General features: G+C 48.8%; 1 protein-coding gene across 1 annotated transcript in view; it reads left to right on the top strand.

Annotated features, from left to right (window-relative positions):
• Nucleotides 1-23518, top strand: part of SHC2 (SHC adaptor protein 2) — a 31336-nt gene extending 7818 nt beyond the window's left edge. Inside the window, exons 2-10 of the mRNA XM_056844470.1 lie at nucleotides 287-357; nucleotides 4688-4748; nucleotides 5488-5607; nucleotides 7205-7258; nucleotides 11193-11244; nucleotides 13195-13321; nucleotides 16421-16601; nucleotides 21509-21874; nucleotides 23390-23518. Of these exons, the coding sequence (XP_056700448.1) occupies nucleotides 287-357; nucleotides 4688-4748; nucleotides 5488-5607; nucleotides 7205-7258; nucleotides 11193-11244; nucleotides 13195-13321; nucleotides 16421-16601; nucleotides 21509-21874; nucleotides 23390-23518 (1161 nt within the window). The remainder of the gene's footprint in view (nucleotides 1-286; nucleotides 358-4687; nucleotides 4749-5487; nucleotides 5608-7204; nucleotides 7259-11192; nucleotides 11245-13194; nucleotides 13322-16420; nucleotides 16602-21508; nucleotides 21875-23389) is intronic.
• The last annotated feature ends 486 nt before the right edge of the window (nucleotides 23519-24004 follow it).

Raw genomic sequence — 24004 nt, 5'->3', positions numbered from 1 at the left:
TAACACCGCAGCCTCGCAGGGCTTAAGGCAGCACCTCTGAAACAAACAAAGGGCTATATACTTCAAATGCATTTCAATGTAGCCAAACGGCTATGACATATAACAAGAAAAGATACAATTTCAAAGCAGCCCAAAGGCTTATGAATATATAATCACGAAGAAAGCAACCAAAATCCTGGAAGGGTCCACCGCAAGTACCTGGAGGTTGGCAACCCTACTCGTAAGGTATTGCTTGGCCGGTTCACCCAAGTTAATGACTGTTCCTCCCCCTCCTCTCCTCTTTCAGTATATGGGATGCATCGAAATCCTGCGCTCCATGAGGTCTTTGGATTTCAACACTCGGACGCAAGTCACCAAGTAAGGACTCGCTCGCCGATCTCACTTTTTCTCGCCTCTCCCGTTCTGGTTTCCCAGAATTCACTTCTAGGAATTTTTCAACCTGGAGTTGGCCAGTGTGGGAAATACCTGGACATTTTGGGGGTGGAGCCTGAAGAAGGCAGGGTTTGGGGAGGGGAGGGACCTCGAGGGGATTATAATGCCATAGAGCAGGGGTGTGAAACATAAGGCCCGAGGGCCGGATCTGGCCCCTTGAAATAGGGTTGCCAACCTCCAGATACTAGCTGGAGATCTGCTATTACAACTGATCTCCAGCCGATAGAGATCAGTTCACCTGGAGAAGATGGCTGCTTTGGCAACTGGACTCTATGGCATTGAAGTCCCTCACCTCCCCGAACCATACCCTCCTCAGGCTCCACCCCAAAAACCTCCTGCTGGTGGCAAAGAGGGACCTGGCAACATTACCTTGGAAGCTCTTATCCGGCCCGCAAGCCAGCTGAAGCAGCCACCCTCCCCCCACTTTCAATCTGGGCTGCCGAGGCATGGGCCCGACCTGACCAAGTGACATTTATGTCATATCCAGCCCTCATAACAATTGAGTTCAACAACCCTGCCATAGAGTCCACCCTCCAAAGCGTTTGCTCCAGGGGGACTGATCTCTGTCCTCTGTAAGGTTGCTAGGTCCCTCTTTGCCACCAGCGGGAGATTTTGGGGGTGGAACCTGAGGAGGGTGGGGTTTGGGGAGGGGAGGGACCTCAATGCCATAGAGTCCAATTGCCCAAGCGGCCATTTTCTCCAGGAGAACTGATCTCTTTCGGCTGGAGATCAGTTGTAATAGCAGGAGATCTCCAGCTACCACCTGGAGGTTGGCAACCCTAGCCATCTGGACATGACTTGTAATTCCAGATAATCTCCAGGCCCCACTGGGAGGTTCACAACCCTAAATTGCAGGTGCACATTTGTGTCTTTGAGAAAAGCAGCCCCAGGGTAGGAAGTTGCAGGAGGGAAGCGGGGAGTGGTGAGTTCATTCCCCCCCCCCGCCTTTCTCAGTTGGCTCTAAATTGTGCCCCCTACTTTTCAGCTGTTTGGCAGCAATCTGCCCCCCCCCCCAGACTCCACCAAATGGCTCCTTGGGCACATTGGAAAGGGTAAAAGCAGAAGCGCTTAAGAGCATTTGGGAAGAGATGTGCTTCCCTGGGGTGCCTGAAAGGCGGGAGAAGCCCTGACGACCGGCTGGGCCTCCCTTTGCCAAGGCACGATGCGGATCGATCCCGAGTAACCAGAGAGCGATGCACAGATACATAATTCATGCGCCTCTCTGGCCCTCCTCCCTCTGACCCCAATGACCCTGGAGTCAAAAGTGCCAGCAGCTGTGAAGTTATGCAGCTGAAGGGAGAGGCGGGCAGGGGTCTCTGGCAAACCCTCTGAAGTTCCAGGGCTGCCAGCCTCCAGGGGCTGGCTGGAGATCTCCTGGAACGACAACCTCTTGATTAGGGTTGCCAACCTCCAGGTAGTAGCTGGAGTTCTCCCGCTATTACAGCTGATCTCCAGCTGATAGAGATCAGTTCCCCTGTAGAAAATAGCCGCTTTGGCAATTGAACTCTATGGCATTGACGTCCCTCCTCTCCCCAAACTCCACCCTCCTCAGGCCCCGCTCCACAAATCTCCAGGTATTTCCCAACCCGGAGGTGGCAACCCTACTCCAGGTGCTGGCTAGAGATCTCCTGGAATGACATCCTCCAGGTGCTGGCTGGAGATCTCCTTAGGGTTTCCAGGTCCCACTTCACCCTCAGTGGGAGGTTTTTGGGGTGGAGCCTAAGAAGGGCGGGGTTTGGGGAGGGGAGGGACTTCAGTGCCATAGAATCCAATTGCCAAAGTCGCCTGTCACGGTCTCTGACATAAATCTGGTATTTTGTGAACATGTGCAGAATTAATTCCATATAGAGCTTAAACACATCATGCAAACTGAGCCACTGCAGAGGTTTGTATAATGAAAGCCTGTGTAATGCAAATGTCCTTAGAACAGGCTGACAGAATTCTCTCAAGGTCAGCTCTATCAAGAGCTAACTAATTATGTCACTCTGGTCTTGTCCTTGAAGGGGAAGAGCAGAGCACCTTTCCTTATCTATCAGTAAGATGTAACTAAAATCACCTTTCTGACTCAGCTGCCAGATGTCACAATCTCAAAAGCAGAACACTTTTGCCCTTCTCAAGGTCTCAAGATATCTTAATGTACTAAGAGTGCATTAAGAGCTTAAACTGTGCTTTTTATAACTTAAAGGCATTAAAGGTTCCTGCAGTCCTATCAAGTAATATGCTTTTTTGCCTTGTGTAATCTGCTCAAGGCTGTGTGTTACTAACAGATGGTCACAAAGTGACAATGTAAACAATAATTGTGTTTTATGAGTTATATAGTTAAATATTGTGCTACAGATTTCTAAATAGTCTCATTTAATGCGTATTGTCCTAACGAAGAGGATGGTATAAAAATTAAGTATATAATGTGAACCTCAGAAATAAGTGTTTATACTTTAAGCAAAGTGGACTGAAAGGAAAGGAAGCCCATATATGGTCATGGAGACATGAGCAGCTGCTACTAAAACATTACTGCACTGCTCATTATATCTGATAAGAGGGAATAAAAGGTATCCCTCTTGATGGATAAGAAAGAGGGGATAAAAGATCTCTCTTTACTCTCAGTGAGTCTAGAAACAGTATAAATACAGCTACAGTTAGCCTAGAGAATCAGAACCTTCCAAAAGGCTCTCAGAAAAGGCTGAATGGTATGTATGGTTTAAATACTTTACTCTAGACTTTGTGAATTAGATACTTTGAACTGAATCAGAATAACTTGACTGTTATATTTTATAAGTTGGATTTTGAAACTGAATAGTATGTAAGACTTGCTTGCTTTTACTGCATACATTGCAATACATACATTGTATTTTTATAAGAGTTTTTATAGAAGTGTTAAAGACTTGATAATCTGCATTTATACATATTTTACTAGAAGTATTTCAATAAAAAGACTTGCTTTTTAAAAGTAAGTAAAGTTGTTGAGTCCTGCTTAATCAATGACTGGCTGGATAAGATACCTTCTCTTCTCAGTAAGTGAAACATTCTAAGAGCCTGTCATCTGAACAGCATTACCCGCTTCAGGCCATTGTCTACAGGGGAACTGATCTCTATTGGCTGGAGATCAGGTGTAATGGCAGGAGATTTCCAGCTAGTACCTGGAGGTTGGCAACCCCAGACCTCCTGGAATTACAACTGATCTCCAGCTACAGAGATCAGTTCCCCAGGAGAAAATGATTGCTTTGGAGGGTGCACTCTATGCCATTATACCCTGCTCAGGTCTGTCTCCGGGCGCTGCCCCCCAAATCTCCAGGAATTTCCCAACCCAGAGGTGGAAACTCTGCAGAACCTCTCCAGTTCGACTGGAAACTAAGCTCTGGAAACTAAGCTCCACTCAGAGTCCCCAAATCTACAGTCGCCGATAGATACGTCTCATCCTAGAAATGTAAATCATGCCTGGCTCACTGTCCCTGTTTCCGGTCAGGGATCCGGGCATTGGAAGCTCAGTGACAGGACAAAAAGTGTCTGAGTCCTCCATATCGTGGGAGGGCTGGCTTTGGAGATCCACGAGATCCCTTCTGTGCTTCCTCCACCCTTGGCGTCAACCATCTTGGAAACTCTCCACTCTGCACTCTCGTGTCTTTTTCATTTCATTCATTACAATCCAAGAGCAGCTGACGCCAACGTAACAACACAAGCTAAAACAAATAAAACGTATAATAAAACATATGCTGATTCTGTGAACTTAGGCAGATCATGAGAGGGAGGCCAGGAAGGGTTGTGTCAGTACTTGGCTCTCGTGACCCTTTCTTATATGCCCAGGTTATTGCCGATCGCCACTTCAGGGTCAGGAAGGAATTTTCTTCCAGGCCAGATTAGCCAGGGATCCTGGAGGGTTTTTTTTTTTTTTGGCTATCTTCTGGGCATTGGGTAGCGGTCACTGGAGGTGTTTGGGGGGTGAGCCTGGAGATCTCCCTGAATTGCAACTGTAGTCTCCAGACTACAGAAATCAGTTTATCCTGGAGAAAACGGCTGCTTTGGAGGGCGGGCTCTATGGCAGTATATCCTGCTGAGGTCCCTCCCCATACTCCCTAGGCTCCACCCCCCAAATCTCCATTCATTTCCCAACCCAAAGCTGGCCACCCTACCCCAAATGACCCTCCCAGCGTCTCATGGATGCTCTAGCATCCCCTCTTGTGGGGCTCTAAGGATGTCTGAAGTCAAGGAACACCTCTTTCCCCTTGATAACAGTCTTGAAACGGTACTTTTCTTGCAGGGAAGCCATCAACAGGCTCTACGAGACAGTCCCAGGGGTCAAGGGAACTTGGAAAAGGAAGGTTAGTCGTATCTTTGCTCCTAATTTTGTTGGCCTTGATTGTAAACATATACTTTGTATGGTCATTTTCTGTTTTACCTGTTTTATCTGTCATACTAGCCGCAAATAAAATTTATTTGATTCCCCACGCCTCCACACGAGTGGCGGAGGCTAATCTGGTAAACTGGATGTGTTTCCCCACGCCTACACATGAAGCCAGCTGGGTGACCTTGGGCTAGTTACACTCTCTCAGCCCCACCCACCTCACAGGATGTCTGTTGTGGGGAGGGGAAGGGAAGGTGATTGTAAGCTGGTTTGAGTCTCCCTTAAGTGGTAGAGAAAGTCTGCATATAAAACCAACTCTTCTCCTCCTCCTCCTCCTTATTTATTTACCTTTGTTTGCAGCCTGGTCTGCAAACTTTTGCGTCTGGTCTTTGTCCTCCCACCTGCCCCCCCCCCCAAGACAATTGCACAAAGCAAAGTTGGAATTGGGCAATTTCCACAGAAGGGTATGTGGTGAGAATTAGGGCTCTCTTGCGCATAATTTGAATTAGCGGGAAACTCTGACAGGCAGGTTCCCTTGGGTGAGGCACACAGCCCCAGTTGACAGAAAACCAAAAAACCAGTAGAATTGAAAACAGCAATAATTGGAACAAATATATCAAAGATTAATTTTTTTAATGGCAGTGTTTTGCACATGGCTATTTGGGGATTTTCCAAAGGTGGCTGGCCTGACCCCGCTGCCCCTGTTCTCTTCCCAGGCTCCTAACAAGGCTCTCTTCTCCATTCTCGGCAAGAGCAATCTCCGCTTTGCTGGCATCAGCATCGTTGTGAATATATCAATCGACGGACTGAACCTCATGATCCCCACGACTCGCCAGGTGAGCCCCGCCACTCCAGATATGGTGACTTCCCTTTTTGATATGAATATATGAACATATGAAGCTGCCTTATACTGAGCCAGACCATCGGTCCATGAAAGTCAGTATTGTCTACTCAGACCAGCAGTGGCTCTCCAAGATCTCAGGCTGAGATCTTTCCCATCACCTACTTGCCTAGTCCCTTTAACTGGAGATGCCGGGGATTGAACCTGGGACCTTCTGCATGCCAAACAGATGCTCTACCACTGAGTCACAGCCCCTCTTCTAATGGGCTTGGGAGGAGTCGGTTATTTATCATCCCACAACTAGGGAGGGGAAAATATCCTCTATTTTGTTTAAAACATTAATTTTTATTTTCACCAGTGGTTTCTGGTCTCTGCTTCTCACTGTTCTGAAGATTCGTTTGTATTAGCTGTGCATGTTGTACAGTTTTTGAATGCAAGTTACGTTTAGGTGTCCAATAGATGTAATATAATGTACCCTAATAGCTTCCATGTAATGTTTGCATCATTTTAAGAAGAGGTTAGATGGCCATCCGTCAGCAATGCTGATTCTGTGACCTTAGGCAGATGATGAGAGGGAGGGCATCTTGGCCATCCTCTGGGCATGGAGTAGGGGTCACTGGGGGCGGGGAGGTAGTTGTGAATTTCCTGAATTGTGCAGGGGGTTGGACTAGATGACCCTGGTGGTCTCTTCCAACTCTATGATTCTATGATTTAATGTGTCATGTTAATACTTTTGCCTTGCTTCAGTTCTGTTTTTAGATTTCTGGTTGGTTCACCAATCCTAGTTGTATTGCTTTGTTGATTGACTATCCCATCCCGTGGATTATATTGACTCACTCTACATAATTCTCCTTGAGTCCAAGTGAGAAAGGCGGACTATAAATGATGGAAACAAACAAACAAACAAACAAATAATATACAACGCTGATTTACTGATGCAGAAACTGTGTTGGAAAACGGGAAAATCTGGAGGAAAAATTCAGTGCAGAAAATGGCACAGAATTAAAGAACCACAAATCTGATATGCCCTTGGGGGGAAGCAAAATTGAAGCAAGGATTTAGGGCTCAAAACCACAGGGAGGACACCTTTGAAATGCATCCTTGTGCACCAGAGACGTGTCGCAACGAGGGTGTGCATGTGTGAATGAATCTTCCGATTGCAAGCAGCGTCTCCCCAGGCCTGGACCCAGGGATTGCTGAGAAGTGGCAGGGCTGTTGCCCTGTCTCCAAATGCATCCTGGCTGGATTTTGGTCCTGTTGCAAACTCTGTGGCCTCGTTTGTTCAAACGATACCAATATCCTAGGGCTGTGACTAATGTGTACCCCGTTCAGTTTTCAGGGTGAAAGTAGTGGTTTGGGGCATGTCCAGAATGCAAAACCAACATTTATTTTCAAAGGTGTCTTTTTTTTAACCCCCAAATTATCTCTGGGGTGAGCTGTCATTTCTCTACCCCTTTATGTCAAGTGTGACCAGGTGATCGGAGCATCCTCAGGAAAGCGAGGTTGCCCTGAGCTGCTCGGGATGCTGACCTTTGAATCATGAAGCTCTTTCAGATCCCTTCCCCATCTCTGCTTGTCTGTTTCCATCACAGATCATCGCGAACCACCACATGCAGTCCATCTCCTTTGCCTCAGGGGGCGATACGGTAAGGGGGTGCAGTGTTCGGTGCCAGAGGGGTGCGGAGGCGGGGGGGCACTGATAATAAAATTCAGGGGTCACAAAAATGGGGCTCACTTCTACTTATTTTAGCATTTGGGCCACCTTTCCATTCAAGCAGATGCTGACGATGATGCACGATTTGACAATCCATCAGTGCAAATCTTTGAAGAGGAAAAAAATAACACAGTAAAATCAGACTAAAACCTGTCAGTAAAAGCATAAGACAGAAAAGCTAGCACCAAGCTGGCAAACTACACCAGGGTGTTTTCTCCACAGGGACATGTGTTTATAGTTTTCCTGTGGCTGTGGATACAGAACAGAGGCAACAGGGCTTATACATGGTAGGTTTCCCTACCCTAGGCACTGTCCATATTTCTCACACACACTCACACACACACACTCACACAGGTTGCCACCAGGGCTTTCTCAGGTTCTTAAAAAAATCTGCAATTAAATATTGTTATATTATTATTGTAATATAACAATATCAGGCTTTCTGAATTCACAGATCTCCTTTTTTTTAAAGAAAGTCTCTAGCTCTTTTTTTGTCATGGGGATATATATGTGTGTGTGTGTTAAGTGCCGTCACGTCGCTTCCGACTCATGGCGACCCTATGAATGAAAGTCCTCCAAAATGTCCTATCTTTGACAGCCTTGCTCAGATCTTGCAAATTGAAGGCTGTGGCTTCCTTTATTGAGTCCATCTATCTCTTGTTGGGTCTTCCTCTTTTCCTGCTGCCCTCAACTTTTCCTGGCATGACTGTCTTCTCCAGTGACTCTTGTCGTCTCATGACGTGACCAAAATACAACAGCCTCAGTTGAGTCATTTTAACTTCTAGGGTCAGTCCAGGCTTGATTTGATCTATAACCCACTGATTTTTTTTTTTTTGGGCGGTCCGCAGTATCCGTAACCCTCTCCTCCAACCCCACATTTCAAAGGAATCTATTTTCTTCCTATCAGCTTTCTTCACTGTCCACCTTTCACACCCATACATAGTAATAGGGAATACTATGGCATGAATTAATCTAGTCTTGTTGGCCAGTGACACATCCTTACACTTCAAAATCTTTTCTAGCTCCTTCATGGCTGCCCTTCCCAGTCTCAATCTCCTTCTGATATATATATGTGTGTATACATATATGTGTGTATATTCTGATATATATATATGTGTGTGTGTGTGTGTGTATATATATATATATATGCCTCTCCCCTTATATCTCCACAACAAAAGGGGTCAGAGACTTTCTTTTTAAAAAAAGACATGAAAGCTATGAATTAAGAGAACTCGATAAACAGATTATCGTTATGACCGTATTGTGATACTCAATTGTTGACTTATTTTTTACAAACCTGGTGGCAAGGGGTGGAGGAAACAGCTGCTGCACTTACAGGGTCAGAGAAAACAGCTGCTGTGTGGACGGGGCTTGAAAAATCTGAATTTCCCTCCCACATAGCTACCTTTCAGGCTTTGCTGAAATCTTTGCCACAGGCTAGCCCGTCTCATCAGATTTTGGAAGCTAAGCCGGGTCGACCCTGGTTAGTACTTGAATGGGCGACCACTGAAGAAACCACTGAGGCTGGAGAATTGGGCTATAACTAACAAAATGCACTTCAACCAAGATAAATGTAAAGTTCTGCATTTAGGTAGGAAAAATCAAATGTATATTTATAGGATGGGGGAGACTTGCCTTAGCAGTAGTGGCAGGCCAAGTCCTATGAGGAAAGGTTGAGGGAGCTGGGTATGTTTAGCCTGAAGAGGAGAAGACCAAGAGGTGATATGATAAGCATATTCCAATCCTTGAAGGGCTGTCATATAGAGGAGGGTGCCGAGTTGTTTTCTGTTGCTCCAGAAGGTCGGACCAGAACCAACGGGTTGAAATTAAATCAAAAGAGTTTCCCTCTAGACATTAGGAAGAACTTTCTGACAGTTGGAGCTGTTCCTCAGTGGAACAGGCTTCCTTGTGAGGTGGTAAGCTCTCCTTCCTTGGAGGTTTTTAAGAAGAGGCTAGATGACCATCTGTCAGCAATGCTGATTCTGTGACCTTAGGCAGATGATGAGAGGGAGGGCACCTTGGCCATCTTCTGGGTATGGAGTAGGGGTCACGGGGGTGTGGAGGGAGGTAGTTGTGAATTTCCTGCATTGTGCAGGGGGTTGGACTAGATGGCCCTTGGTGGTCCCTTCCAACTCTATGATTCTATGAAAGCTAAAACATTGGCTTAGGCAAATCTTGCAGTCACTGCATTGTGGGACATTCTAGAAGCTGCCGGAGTCGGGATTTGGCAAGCACCCTCCAAGGAGCTGTTTGATACAGCCAAGCAGTGGCAAAGAAAGAGCCTTTGCTGGATGGTTTCCCAGAGTGCACTTTCTGTCCCTCCAGGGAGAGCACGTCTGGGTCAGAGTAGTTAGGGAAATGGGTCTTTTTGCAACTTGGAGAAGACTCCTGTTCACTTAACAGCTGAGTAGAAGAGAAAAGTGGAGTGTCATTTTACAGGGGTAAGAAACGGCACCTGCCATGATTCTCCGTAGAAGTTTGAGCCTAATAGGGAATGGGAGCAGCTGTTGCAGCGCACAAAATAATTGTCTGTCCGCCCCTCACCTCACCCCCTTGAGCCCATGAAGCTGCCTTCTACTGAATCAGACCATCAAGGTCCATCAAAGGCAGTACTGTCTACTCAGACCGGCAGCAGCTCTCCAGGGTCTCAGACAGAGGGTCTTTCACATCACCTAACTGTCTGGTCCCTTTAACTGGAGATGCTGGGGATTGAACCTGGGACGTTCTGCATGCCAAGCGGATGCTCCACCACTGAGTTACGGCCCCTCCTCAAATGTCTTAGACTGAATCAGACCATCAAGGTCCATCAAAGTCAGTCTTGTCTACTCCGACCGGCAGCGGCTCTCCAGGGTCTCAGGCAGGGGTCTTTCACATCAGCTACCTGCCTTGTCCCTTTAACTGGAGATGCCGGGGATTGAACCTGGACCTTCTGCATGTCAAGTAGATGTTCTACCACTGAGCCACAGCCCCTTCCTATCTGCCTTGTACTGAATCAGGCCCTTGGTCCATCAAAGTTAGTATCGTCTACTCAGACTGGCAGCGACTTTCCAGGGTCTCAGGCAGAGGTCTTTCCCATCACCTACTTGCCTGGTCCCTTTAACTGGAGATGCCAGGGATTGAACCTGGGACCTTCTGCATGCCAAGCAGATGCTCTACCACTGAGCCACAGCCCCTCCCCTTAGTGGGTCATGTACCCTCTTTGCCAGTTCATCACCAGTTGGGCCTGGTCCACATAGCAATGCCAGTAGGATTGTTTAGTCTTTTGACTGTGCCTGCTTTACATCTGCGTTCTGCAGCACCTGCCTCATTTTCCAGCCTCGCTTTCTAAAAATCCTCCTTCTGTTTGTGCCCTTGGGGGACGGTTCTTCGTGAATTAATGCTTCATCCACCTGATGGTAGCATTCTGGGCCAGAAATTTCATCACAAAAAAAATCGCTCGGTCTTTAAGGTGAACGCAAGATTCTTTGTTGTTTTGGCAGCCTGAAATCTTCGGCAGACGAGGGAATTAGTGCAGAAGAGGGATTTTCCCACAGGTACTGGTTTTCTCAGCCCCTGAAAAATAAGTGTCACCTCTCCAAATTAAATCCTCTTTCCTACACGACTGAAGAGTCTTTGCATCTGGTTATGCTCTGAGTGGTGTTTTGCAGATGTGACCCAACAAATTGTATCACTCTTATTTCCATCCCAAAGGAACTTTGGTTCCGTATTCATCCCAACTACTTTTAAGAAAACTTTCACGGTAAGCTCAGTCAAAAGAGCAAACGTTCCTACCACCAATGCAAGGGTTTGTCAGCTTTCAATCATCGGTCTCGCGCAACCGAGTTGGCCTTTTGCGACAGCAACCCTCTCCTTTCTTCCATGTCCAGGACACAACCGACTATGTGGCCTATGTGGCAAAGGATCCCATCAACCAACGAGGTGAGCGCCTGCCCCCCCGTCCCTCCCCATTGTGCCTGCCCCACTGCTTTAAGAAAAATAATTATGGCTGCGTGAAGAATTAAATAAAACAATGAAATATATTTATTATAAAGCGCTTATGCACAAGCACTTTATAATCAATATATTTCATTGTTTTATCTAGGTCTTGTTTCAGTCCATCTTTTGGGTACCCAACTTTGTTTTTTGGTTGGGTCTTTCCCCCCTCTGTTTAATCCACTTGCGTGAGGAATTAGCCACCTTCATGGCAACAGCTGTACTTTTCAAAACTTAAATTGTGTTGAATGTTTTTTTTTTTTGCATGTATAACTGAAACAGTACCATGCTATATTTATTTATTCATTTAATTGAAAACATTGATATCCAGCCTTTCCTGCCTAGTGCTGCCAACTCCAGGTGGAGAATTTCCTGAAGATTTTGGAGGTGGAGCCTGGAAGGGTAGAGTTTGGGGAAGAGAAGGGTGTCAGGGGGGAGTTTGGGGGAGGGCCTCAGTTGGGTAGGATGCCATAGGGCACCCCTCTCCAAATCAGCCATTTTCTCCAGGGGAATTTATTTCTGCCGTCTGGAGAGCAGTTATAATTCTGAAATCTTTGAGGATGGCAACCCCTATCCCTACCATCTGTTGTGGTTTAAGGCAGCCTTCCAGAAGCCAGAGAAGCACGCAAGGGAGGAGGGACTAAAAACCCCATGCAGTCCCCTGAGAAGAAACACCATCCAGCTATAAGAACACTTTTAGCCCAGTTCCCTCCTAGCAGAAGGGGGGGTGTATTAGAGAGAGGGGGCAGATTGAAAACCAAAAGGGCTGTCTCCTCCTCTATGAACCTGTGAAGAAACCACGGTTGTTCTATCAGGGTCTGCTTTCTGCCTCCATGTGTCAGAACTGCCGCCATATGGATAGGGGCCTTTGCAGTGGTGGCCCACACGTTGAGGGACAGGCTTCCAAAAACGCCCGGAAAGCGCCCTACCCTACTCTCCTTTCCGAGGCTGAATTGCTTAGGAGGGCTTTGGAAAGCAGCTAACAGAATTTTACGGTAGTTCTCTTTTCTGCCTGGCTTCTCTTACCTCATTTGGTTTTGTCTACAGTTTTTTTTTTTAATGTTGTCATGAGTTGCTTTGAATCCCCCCCTCTCACTTTGAGGAGAAGGGTGGACTTTAAAACATCTTAAATGCATACATTAAAATGCTGGGCACAACACCGGCTTCTCCAATCTTGGACGGAAACATAAGAACCTCAGAAGAGCCCTGCTGGATCAGACCAGTGGCCCATCTAGTCCAGCATCCTGTCTCACACAGTGGCCAAAAAGGTTCCTCTGGAGGTCCCACAACAGGCTGTAGAAACCGAGGCCTTCCCCTGATACTGCCTCCTGGCTCTGGGATTTAGAGGTTGACTGCCTCTGAACATGGAGGTTCCCTGTAATCACCATGGCTACTAGCCACTGCTAGTATACTCCAGTTGCTGAGCAGGGAGAGATCCTGGGGGCAGAGCTACACAGGAGCCTCCTGGCCTCTCTGCTATATTAGATGTGATCCAGCAGGGCCCTCCTTGTTTTGGGGAGGGATGAACCTCACCAAGTCTCGGGTACGAATTTTTCACTGCCCATGACTTCAAAACCACACCTAGGGCTGTGCAATTTTTTTAAAAACTGGATTCGGGTTTATCAAGCCTGGATCTTAATGAAGCCCACCCCGCCTGGCTTCCCCAGAGTCCAGGGAAGCGTGGGGTGGGTGGTGGGTGGACTTCATTCAGAGGCAGGTAAATAAGGGGAGAGAGAAGAGGGGGAAATTTGGCATTATTCGGGATACACTTTTTCGGCTCCCTTTATGGTCTTTGACTTGGATAACGCTCTTCTTCCTTCCTTTCCTTCCTTCCTTCCTTCCTTCCTTCCTTCCTTCCTTCCTTCCTTCCTTCCTTCCTTCCTTCCTTCCCTGAAGCGTGCCACATCTTGGAATGTTGCGACGGGCTGGCCCAAAGCGTTATCAACACCGTGGGGCAGGCCTTTGAGCTCCGCTTCAAGCAGTATCTCCATAGCCCCCCCAAGACCATGGCGCCGCAGGACAGGTGGGTCGCGGTGGCGCGAGAGACCCCTTTCCGGGCAGCGGGTGCCTCCCTTTCCCTTCCATGTTCTAAAGTGTCTGGAATACTTAGAACAGGGGGGTCGAACCGTCGAGCTGACTTGTTACGAGGGCTGGAGATGACATAAGTGTAGGGTTGCCAGGGTCCCTCATCGCCACCTTCTTCCTTTGCTGCTGCTGTTGCCACCTCAGGAGAACCAGAAACCCTCCCGAAATTCTCAGAGATAAATTTTCATCGCTCCAGGAACTTCGGAAGCGTTCTGCTTCATTTTTAATACCTTTGAGATGACACCCCCCCAAAAAAAAAATCAAATTTGGGTATAATTTTTGGCTCCGGAATACCTAAATGCACACACCCCTAATAGGGTTGCCCAGAGGCGGATCTGCTGTGAAACTAATGAAGCTTAAGCCTCAGGGCCCTGAATCCCGGAGGGGCCCCCGAAGCAACTTTTTTTAAATGAGTGAATTTCTCAACAAAATCGATGGAGTTTTTTAGTGATAGAATCATAAGCCAATGGGTTGAAGTACTTAATATTGACTTTAGAATATGCTCTAACACCCATTTCACATGGCCTCAAAATGTCCCTGTAATTGCCAGAAGCTATTCATAGCCTACATTTTGGCAGCTGGATCCTCAGATCCTTTGTTGGTTATGGCTTAATAGTTCTGTAGTTTTATTTCATCACTGTGTGTGTAAGTGCCGTCAAGTCGCTTCCGACTCATGGCGACCCTATGAATGAAAGTCCTCCAAAATGTCCTATCTTTGACAGCCTTGCTCAGATCTTGCAAATTGAAGGCTGTGGCTTCCTTTATTGAGTCCATCCATCGCTTGTTGGGTCTTCCTCTTTTCATCACTGCATGGCTCATTTTCAAGGGCTCCACCCCACCAACCTGTTCACCACCATTTGGGCCTCGAGGTGCAGAAAAGAGCAACCAAAATGATTAAGGGACTAGAGCAACTGTCCTATGGGGAGCAGTTAGGACGCTTAGGGCTGTTTAGCTTGGAAAGAAGGCGGCTAAGGGGAGACATGATAGAGGTCTATAAAATTATGCATGGTTTGGAGAGAGTGGACAGGGAGAGGTTTTTCTCCCTCTCCCATAATACTAGAACACGGGGTCATCTGCTAAAGCTGGAGGGTGAGAGATTCAAAACAGATAAAAGGAAGTATTTTTTCACACAACGCATAGTTAAATTGTGGAACTCCCTGCCCCAGGATGTGGTGATGGCTGCCAGCTTGGAGGGCTTTAAGAGGGGAGTGGACATATTCATGGAGGAGAGGGGTATTCATGGCTGTTAGTTAGAGTGGATATTAGTCATGCTGTATACCTATTCTCTCTAGTATCAGAGGAGCAGGCCTATTATTTTGGGTGCGGTGGAACACAGGCAGGATGACGCTGCTGCAGTCGTCTTGCTTGTGGGCTTCCTAGAGGCACCTGGTTGGCCACTGTGTGAACAGACTGCTGGACTTGATGGATCCTGGTCTGATCCAGCAGGGCCTTTCTTATGTTCTTATGTTCTTAAGGCCCTTTGGACCTTGTTGGATGTTGCCCTATTGTTGCTGGTTGCAAAGGGCCCCCCATAACAGTTCAAGCTTCAGTGCCCCAGAAATGTAGGTCCGCCACTGGGGTTGCCACCGGCTGGTTGGGAAATACCTGGAGATTTCAGGGGTGGAGCCTGAGGAGGGTGGGGTTTGGGGAGGGGAGGGACTTCCATAGAGTCCACCTTCCAAAGCAGCCATTTTCTCTGGGGGAACTGATCTCTGTCGCCTGGAGATGTGTTGTCATAGCGGGAGATCTTCCGCCACCACCTGGAGGCTGGCAACCCTACTCATCAGACCCTCTGAAGAAGTGAGCTGTGACTCACGAAAGCTCCTACCCTGCCAGAAATTTTTATTAGTCTTTAAGGTGCTACTGGACTCCTGCTGTTTTCTGCTATTATCAGACCGGTCCCTCAGTCCATCGAAATCAGCAACCCTACCCCCTATCTTTTTGGATCACCCACACAATATGTCATCCTCCGATCGCTGACCTTCCAGATTTTGCTTTGCTTTGCTCCGACATCTCCCCGACCCTCTTTGCTTCGTTGGTTCCCTAAATGCCAAAGTTTCTTTGCATGCCGTGTGGACAGGAAACGGTGCTCTTTTCAAAGTCCTGCCCACACCTGTACCGCTTTCCTCCTCTCATCCCCACTGGCCCTCATTTTGCCTGCTGTGCTCCAGAGGGCTTTAAAAATAATAATAGTGGCAATTGCTATATCCCCATAGAGGGGGTGCAGGGGAATGGCAACAGCAGCTGGCGAGGAAGAGCTCCAAAATATCCATTGGCATCTGAACGCCTCTGTAGGGAATGCTCCACGGAGAATCAAAGAATCATAGAGTTGGAAGGGACCACCTGGGTCATCTAGTCCACCCCCCTACACAATTCAGGAAATTCACAACTACCTCTCCCACCCACCCACCCCAGTGACCCCTACTCCATGCCCAGAAGATGGCCAAGGTGCCCTCCCTCTCATCATCTGCCTGAGGTCACAGAATCAGCATTGCTGACAGGTGGCCAGCAAGCCTCTGCTTAAAAACCTCCAGGGAAGGAGAGCATACCACCTCCCGAAGAAGCCTGTTCCACTGAGGAACCACTCTGATTGTTAGAAAATTGTTCCTAATGTCTAGACGGAAACTCTTTTGATTTAATTTCAACCATTGGTTCTGGTCCGACCTTCTCTATGACAGCCCTTCAAGTCCTTGAAGATGGTTCTCATGTCCCCTCTCAAGTCTTCTCCTCTCCAGGCTAAACATACCCAGCTTCTTCAACCTTTCCCCATAGGACTTCGTCTCCAGACCCTACCCCCTGTCATCCCTACTGGCCCTCCTTTTGCCTGCTGTGCTCCAGAGGGCTTTTAAAAAATAATAATGGTAATTGCTATATCCCTATAGAGGGGGTGCAGGGGAATGGCGATGGCCGCTGGTCGCCTCTGCAGGGAGAGCTCCGTGGAGAGCCATTGCCCTTTGGACGAAGGCAGACCTCTCTGTGCGCAACGGGATCTCTGCCAAAGTCTCAGCAATATCCTCTCCTTTTCCCTTCTGGTCAGAGCAATGGGAACGGAAGAGGCCACCTGGGGCGAGGACGACGAGACCTCCGAGCACGACTACTACAACAGCATCCCGGGAAAGGAGCCGCCTCTCGGGGGGCTGGTGGACTCGCGCCTCTGGCCCGGCACGTCTCTCTGCCATGCGCCCACTCAGCTTTCGTGCAGCAGTCATTTTGGCCAGGTGAGAAGGAAGGTCCCCCGGTGGGGCTGCAAAGTCTAGTCCAAGTCAGTTCTGGGTTTTAAAAAAATCCCTTTGGTTATCAAAAAAGTGTTGACGGAGTATGCTAAGTACTCAGAGAAGGGCCGGACTCACTGATTAAAGATAAAGTTGCCTTTATTGAGGGAACTACATTTTAGGATGGGAAAGTTAGGAGACAACGCCTCTAGCTGCCCATCTAGCTAAGGAGGGAGAGAGAGGGTAGAATGACTTCCAGAACCAGCATGGTGTAGTGGTTAAGAGCGGTGGTTTGGAGCGGTGGACTCTGATCTGGAGAACCGGGTTTGATTCCCCCACTCCTCCATGTGAGCGGCGGAGGCTAATCTGGTGAACTGGATTCGTTTCCCCACTCTTCCACATGGTGCCTGCTGGATGACCTTGGGCTAGTCACAGCTCTCTCAGTCCCGCCTACCTCACAGGGTTTCTGTTGTGGGGAGGGGAAGGGAAGGGGATTGTATGCCGGGTTGAGTCTCCCTTAAGTGGTAGAGAAACTCGGCATATAAAAACCAACTCTTGTTGTTGTTGTTGTTGTTGTTGTTGTTGTTGTCGTCGTCCTTCTTCTTCTTCTTCTTCTTCTTCTTCTTCTTCTTCTTCTTCTTCTTCTTCTTCTTCTTCTTCTTCTTCTTCGTGCCATTCTTCTAACATGAAATTCCTCCCGGGAGACACAGTTTGTCTCACTGGGGAAACTGCTGTTTAGCCCAGTATTACATGTGTAGGCTACCAATGAGACAGACAGTGTCTTCCTAGGGCCATGTTGGGTCAGGAGAATGAGGTGCGTGGGGGGGGGGGGGCTAAGCCCCCTGGCCGTGCATGTCATGATCCTGCTCCAAATAAGGGCTGCATACATTGGGAATTCAGTGGTGAACATCACTTCACAGAGTCCATTTGAATGAATGGGCCAGAGCAGGCCTAGGGGCCTAGGACCTGCTTACACACCTGGCTGTCCTGGGAAATCCTCCTCTCATACCAACCGCTGGCTGTTCACCCATTCTAGGAGATCTGCAGTCAAACCAGTGGTCAGGAAGCTGCCCGCTCTGGTGAGATCGAGGGCTCTGGGCGTACTTCTGCTCTGCCTGGCCCAGGAGACCTCGCTGGCAGCTGGGTGGTTATCTGTAGCGGGCAAAACCTCACCGGGGCTGGCAACCCCACGAAAGAGCTGTAGATGACGGATTGCCTTTATAAGCCATTTGCTCAGTTCATTTATCTGCATTAACCCTCTTTTGAAGAAAAGGTCATTAATATAAGAGTGATACATTAAAAATGAAGCAGTTCGCGAATCAATTAAATTTAACTAAATTAACCGTGCAATCCTCTGCAGAATTACTCCCGGCAAAGCGCATCGGTTTCAAAAGGAACTTTGCAGAGGATTGCGCTGTTTAACTGCATCTCGCAATAATGAGTTTAAATTGCGGGCGGAAAGGTACCGGCTGTATATTAGGGTAAGAGTTGTTCGACAGTGGAATCGGTTACCTAGGGAGGGGATGAGCTCCCCCTTTCTGGCAGTCTTTAAGCAGAGGCTGGACAGACACTTGTCAGGGATGCTCTAGGCGGATCCTGCATTAAGCAGGGGGTTGGAATAGATGGCCTCTATGGCCCCTTCCAACTTTATGGACTAGGATCTGTGAGTCTCAGGTTCGAATCTTTACTCTGCCATGGAAACTTGCCGGGGGTGGGGTGGGGGCGGTCACATACTTTCAACCTAACCTATCTCACAGGATAAAATGGGGGAGAGGAGGAGGAGAAGAAGAAGATTTGGTTTTTATACCTCAATTTTCTTCACCTTAATGAGTCTCAAACCAGCTTACAATTGCCTTCCCTTCCTCTCCCCACAATAGACACCTTGTAAGGTAGGTGGAGCTGAGAGAGTTCGGAGAGAACCGTGACTAGCCCAGGGTCACCCATCTGACAGCAATGCTGATTCTGTGAACTTGGGCAGATCACAAGAGGGAGGGCAGGAAGGGTTGCGTCAGTGTTTGGCTCTCGTGGCCCTTTCTTACAAGCCCAGGGAAATGCCGATCGCCACTTTGGGGTCAGGAAGCAATTTCCCTCCAGGCCAGATTGGCCAGGGTTCCTGGAGGTTTTTTTTTTTTTTGCCATCTTCTGGTAGGGTTGCCAGGTCCCCCTTTGCCACCAGTGGGAGGTTTTTGGGGCAGAGACTGAGGATGGAGGGGTTTGGGAAGAGGAGGGACCTCAATGCCATAGAGTCCATTTGCCAAAGTGGCCATTTTCTCCAGGGGAACTGATCTCTGTCAGATGGAGATCAGTTGTAATAGCAGGAAATCTCCAGCTAGTACCTGGAGGTTGGCAACCCTATCTTCTGGGCATGGTGTGGGGGTCACTGTGTGTGTGTGTGTGTGTGTGTGTGTGTGAGAGACAGTTGTTAATTTCTTGCATTGTGCAGGGGGTGGTACTAGATGACCTGCTGGTACCTTCCAACTCTATGATTCTACCGAACCTTTTTTGCTTCCAAGATCTAAGGAGATCGGGCTATACCATGCTGCCTTCCTTCCCACACACATGCGCCAATATCTCTAACAAACTTTGCATGTGGATGAAGACTCAAACCACCGGGCTTCCTTATTCATGGAGTCAGGGGTTGCTAATCTCCAAACAGAAGACGGCCATCCTGTGATTGACAGCTGCCTAGGTTGTGCTAACCTGGTTTCAGAACAGGCAGTAACTTCCGTATTTTTTGTTCCACAGGTTGGAAGTCCTGCCAGGAGAGACCATAGCAGTCATTCAAACCTGCACTGGGACAATGACCCACATGGTAATAATAATGTTTATTATGTGAGGAGGTGGGGAAGACACACACACAGGGTGCCTGATGACAGCTAACCTGAGATTTCCCAGCTCATACTCTGTATTTCATGTCCCTGTGGGGATAAATAATAGTGCCCTACCTTTCAGGGCTCTTGTAAGGATGAGCAGTTAACCGTGCACTTCAAACTCTGCAAGTGCTTTCTTTATAGTGATGGCAACGACCGTGGGCACTTTCACACATTCCGAATAATGCACCTTCAATCCACTCTAATCTGGAGAACCGGGTTCGATTCCCCACTCCTCCACATGAACGGCGGACTCTAATCTGGAGAACCAGGTTGGTTTCCCCGCTCCTCCTCATGAAGCCTGCTGGGTGACCTTGGGCCAGTCACAGTTCTCTCAGAACTCTCTCAGCCCCACCTACAGGGTGTCTGTTGTGGGGAAGGTAAGGGGAGGTGATTGTAAGACGGTTTGATTCTTCCTTAAGTGGTAGAGAAAGCATATAAAAACTCAACTCTTCTTCTTCTCCTCCTTCTCCTCCTCCTTCTTCTTCTCTGCTCTTTAGCGATCATTTGCAAGTGGATTTTGCCGTTTCACACAGTAAAATCCAGCTGCAAAGTGCATTGAAAGTGGATTGAAAGGGCATTATTTAGCATGTGTGAAAGTGCCCTATGACTCCCTTGCCCCCAGGAGATCTGGGTGGCAGAAGTGGGGGCGATTTTTCCTACCCTCCAAATCCACATGGCAAATCTGTGCAGCCCAGCAATCCCTCCTCCCAGACTGAGCTCTCCGAAATAACTCCACCCCCCTCAAAGGTTTTGTTCTATATGGAACCGACGTGTTTTTACATATTAGCTTTTGGGGGCTGGCGTTTCAACGTGACTTTATTTTTAGCGTTTGAAGTTTGTTGCCAAGTTGGATTTTAGCACATGGTTTTAGGGTGCATTATTGTCATAAGCCACCCTGAGCTTTAAAAGCCCCCCTGATTTTGATCCTCACATCAGCCCTTTGAGGCAGATTAGGCGCAAAAGATAGTGAGCTGAGGGGGGATTCAAAACCAGGTTTCCGCAGTCCCACTTGGCCACGCTGCCCCCCCGAGTTCTTCCGATGCACTTTGTGCCGTAGAGATGCCCTTTGTGTCTTCCAGGCCAGAGCTGCGACGGTTACCTGCAGGCCGACGGGAAGCCGCTGTGCTCCCGAGACTATGAAGAGCACATGTATGTGAACACCCAGAATCTGGAGAACGGTGAAGCAGATGCCGTGCGGCACCGTGGGCCTGATGAGAGCCCCACGAAAGACCTCTTTGATATGAGTAAGAGAGGGGGCCGGGAGAGACAGGGAGGGCTCTGGTTCTAATTTCGAAGTTGTAAAAACACACACGCACACACACACACAAGTGTTGGGAGCACCGAACACAACACTCCTCCCACCCTGCAAAGTTGAATAATAATTTTATTAATATCATCTGCCCACTCCGAGTGATGCTCAAGGTGCGTTACATAAGAAGGGTGCAAAAAACATACTAATCGCAGCGGGTGGGGGGCTGGGGAGAGAGTTTTACAATTCTTTTTTCGGGGGGTAAAGTCTGAGCATGAATTTGGGGGGTGCGGATGGCAAAGTGCGGCGCCAGCGTGGTGTGGTGGTTAAGAGCAGTGGTTTGGATTGGTGGGCTCTGATCTGGAGAACCAGAGAATCTTCACAACAACCTTGTGAAGGTGGGTTAGGCCGAGAGATGGCGATGGGCCCCAAGCCCATTTGGAAGGGTCCTGTGGTTGAGCGAGGGATTTGAACCTGGCCATCCCAGGTCCTAGTCCGACGCTCGGACCACTGCACCAAACCAGTCCCACGTCCTCCGGGAAGAGGCACTGCCCCTGGGGTTTTCCTCCCTCCAAGGACTCCCAAAGCCAAGAACTCCCAAAGAGAAAGTTCTCATAGTGACTTTTCCCTGACATAGTCCAATTGTATTGCTTGCTCCAGTGCAGTCAGAATATCCCAGGCCCCTTGAACCACAAAGAGTAGAAATTTCTTTCTTCTTCAAGCTGAGCTTCTCACGAGTCGGAACTCTGTCCTTTGTACGTGCCCGGAGTATACAGGGTGGTCTTGGAAAGGGTGCCTTTACACGGTTGCGACCAAACCCGAGCACACCCCAGTCTCTTTCTTCCTCAGGGCCTTTCGAAGATGCCTTAAAGCTTCACGAGTCCATGTCGGCTTGCGGGGCGGGCAGCAGCCCCCCGATCGAGGACCAGTGGCCCAGCCCCCCGACCCGGAAGGCCCCGATTGCCCCCACGGAAGACCAGCTGAAGCAGGAGCCTTGGTACCACGGCAAGATGAGCCGGCGGGATGCGGAGAGGTTGCTGCAGACGGACGGGGACTTCCTTGTGCGGGACAGCATTACCAACCCTGGCCAGTATGTCCTGACGGGCATGCACAACGGGCAACCCAAACACCTGCTCCTGGTGGATCCCGAAGGAGTGGTAAGCAGCTGAGGATGGAAGGGCCATGGAGGCCTTTTCCTTTGGCCCACTCCAACGCATGGTTGCCTACTCGTGGGAATGGTCCACTCAGTCAAACCACCTGTCCCTTTGGGAAGGATCCCCTGCCGTGCGTTGGCTCTGACCTTCCAAAGAAAGCGATTCCATAATGCAATCGCATGCTTTCCAGAGCTGAGGCAGAATCCCCACTCTTGCACATAAAGCCAGCTTGGGGACCTTGGGCCGGTCGCAGCCCTCTGAGAACAAATTCTCGACACACAGGAAACTAACCTTAAGAGGAAGTCAAAGCTAGAGCCCTGGTATATATTTTATTTTTTATTTATTTTGACAAGCAGTCTGTCATGCAAGTCCTAGACATGGTTAGGCTGAAGTCGTTCTGGAGAGCCGGGTTCGATTCCCCACTCCTCCACATGAGCGGCGGACGCTAATCTGGTGAACTGGGTTTGTTTCCCTGCTCCTCCACGTGAAGCCAGCTGGGTGGCCTTGGGCGAGTCACAGTCCTAGCAAGTGTGGTGTAGTGGAGAAGAGGGGTGTTTGGGAGCAGTGGTCTCTGATCTGGAGAACCGGGTTTGATTCCCCGCTCCTCCACAGGGCGGCGGCTAATCTGGTGAACTGCACTTGTTTCCCCACTCCTCCAAATGAAGCCAGTAGGGTGACCATGGGCTAGTCACGGCTCTCTCAGCCCCACCTACCTCACAGGGTGTCTGTTGTGGGGAGTGGGAGGGAAGGTGATTGTAAGCCGATTTGATTCTTCCTTAAGTGGTAGACGAAGTCGGCATATAAAAACCAACTCTTCTTCTTCTTAGCTGCTCGTTGCCTCCCTGTGTGAGTCACTGTTCCTTCCCATCTGGAATTGTGCTCATCCACTGAGACTTCAGTGGAAACCTTCCCCTTTGGAAATGTACCAGTAGATCTTTTCGGCTGCTGAGCATGGCATTCCTCTGGTTTTAATCGAGGGTTGTGTGTGTGGGGTGTGGGGGACACTGTGTCTTCGCTGCCAGCCGTTTGGGAAGCCCCCTGGGGGTACCAGCGTGAGTTTTGGTGATGATATGGGGATATCGCTGTGAGCGTTAAAACAATATTTTGGAGAATTCGGGATGTTGGCCAGAGAGAGTTGGGGGCAGAGCTTAATTTCCCAAAGGAGAAGGCCATCGACCATAAAAGGAGGGTTGTTCCTCCATTCCCAGTGCGCTGATGGTTTCCGAGCTGCGGAAAGGCACTCTGTGTGTGCTCAGAGGCTCTTTCCTTATACAGTGTGGCTTCTTGTTCTTTAAGAAAGGGTGTGGCCACAGATGGGGGCATGGCGTAGCTGCTGAGTGGGCGCGTGGTTGAAGGAAGAGGGGTAAGGGGACCAGACCAATTCTGCAGTCCCTGCATGAGATTTCCCGCCCCCTTCCGTTCAGCACTCTGACTCAGATTAAGCCGGATGGCAGAGACAGACCTGGGACCCTCTCGCCCCACAGAGGCTAAGCCCCCTTTCCTCTTCTGCCGCCCCAGGTGAGAACCAAGGACGCCTTATTTGAAAGCATCAGCCACCTCATTAACTACCACCTACAAAACCAACAGCCCATCGTGGCTGCCGAGAGTGAGCTGCACCTACGGCAGGTGGTGAAAGGGAAGCTGTGACGATCCGGAAGGTACCTGATGATTCCTCCCTCCCTTCGGAGGAGGGCGCCTTTGTCAAGTTGCGCATGACCCAATGCGCTTGCGGAACTCCCGGCCACTGGGCGCGATGACGGCTCCCTAGCAGAGGCGGCTTTTTTGAAAGAGTTTGCGCAGACTCACGGAGGAGAGGGCTACTGACGGAAAATTAGCCGCGATAGCTAAATGGAACCTCCCTGTTCAGAGGCAGTAGACCTCCAAATCCCGCCAAGCGGAAGGTGAGCAAAGCCAATCGGACACATTCAGGGCCTGCTTTTGAGCGCTAGACTGGGTGGGATTCTGACCCAGAAAGAAGGTGATGTGAGGATACCACCGTCGCTCTACCATAATCCAGACGAGTACAGTGTGTCAAAAGCACAAAACAAGAATCTTTTGATGACAGTAAATTAAAACAATAAATTTAAATTGAATTCTCTCGATATTTCTGTTATTTTCTGTTACCGTAATGGA

This window comes from Euleptes europaea, chromosome 2 (genome assembly GCF_029931775.1).
Source record: "Euleptes europaea isolate rEulEur1 chromosome 2, rEulEur1.hap1, whole genome shotgun sequence".
Taxonomy (NCBI): domain Eukaryota; kingdom Metazoa; phylum Chordata; class Lepidosauria; order Squamata; family Sphaerodactylidae; genus Euleptes; species Euleptes europaea.
The sequence above is the reverse complement of the archived record's forward strand: the minus strand, read 5'-3'. Positions and strand labels throughout refer to the sequence as shown.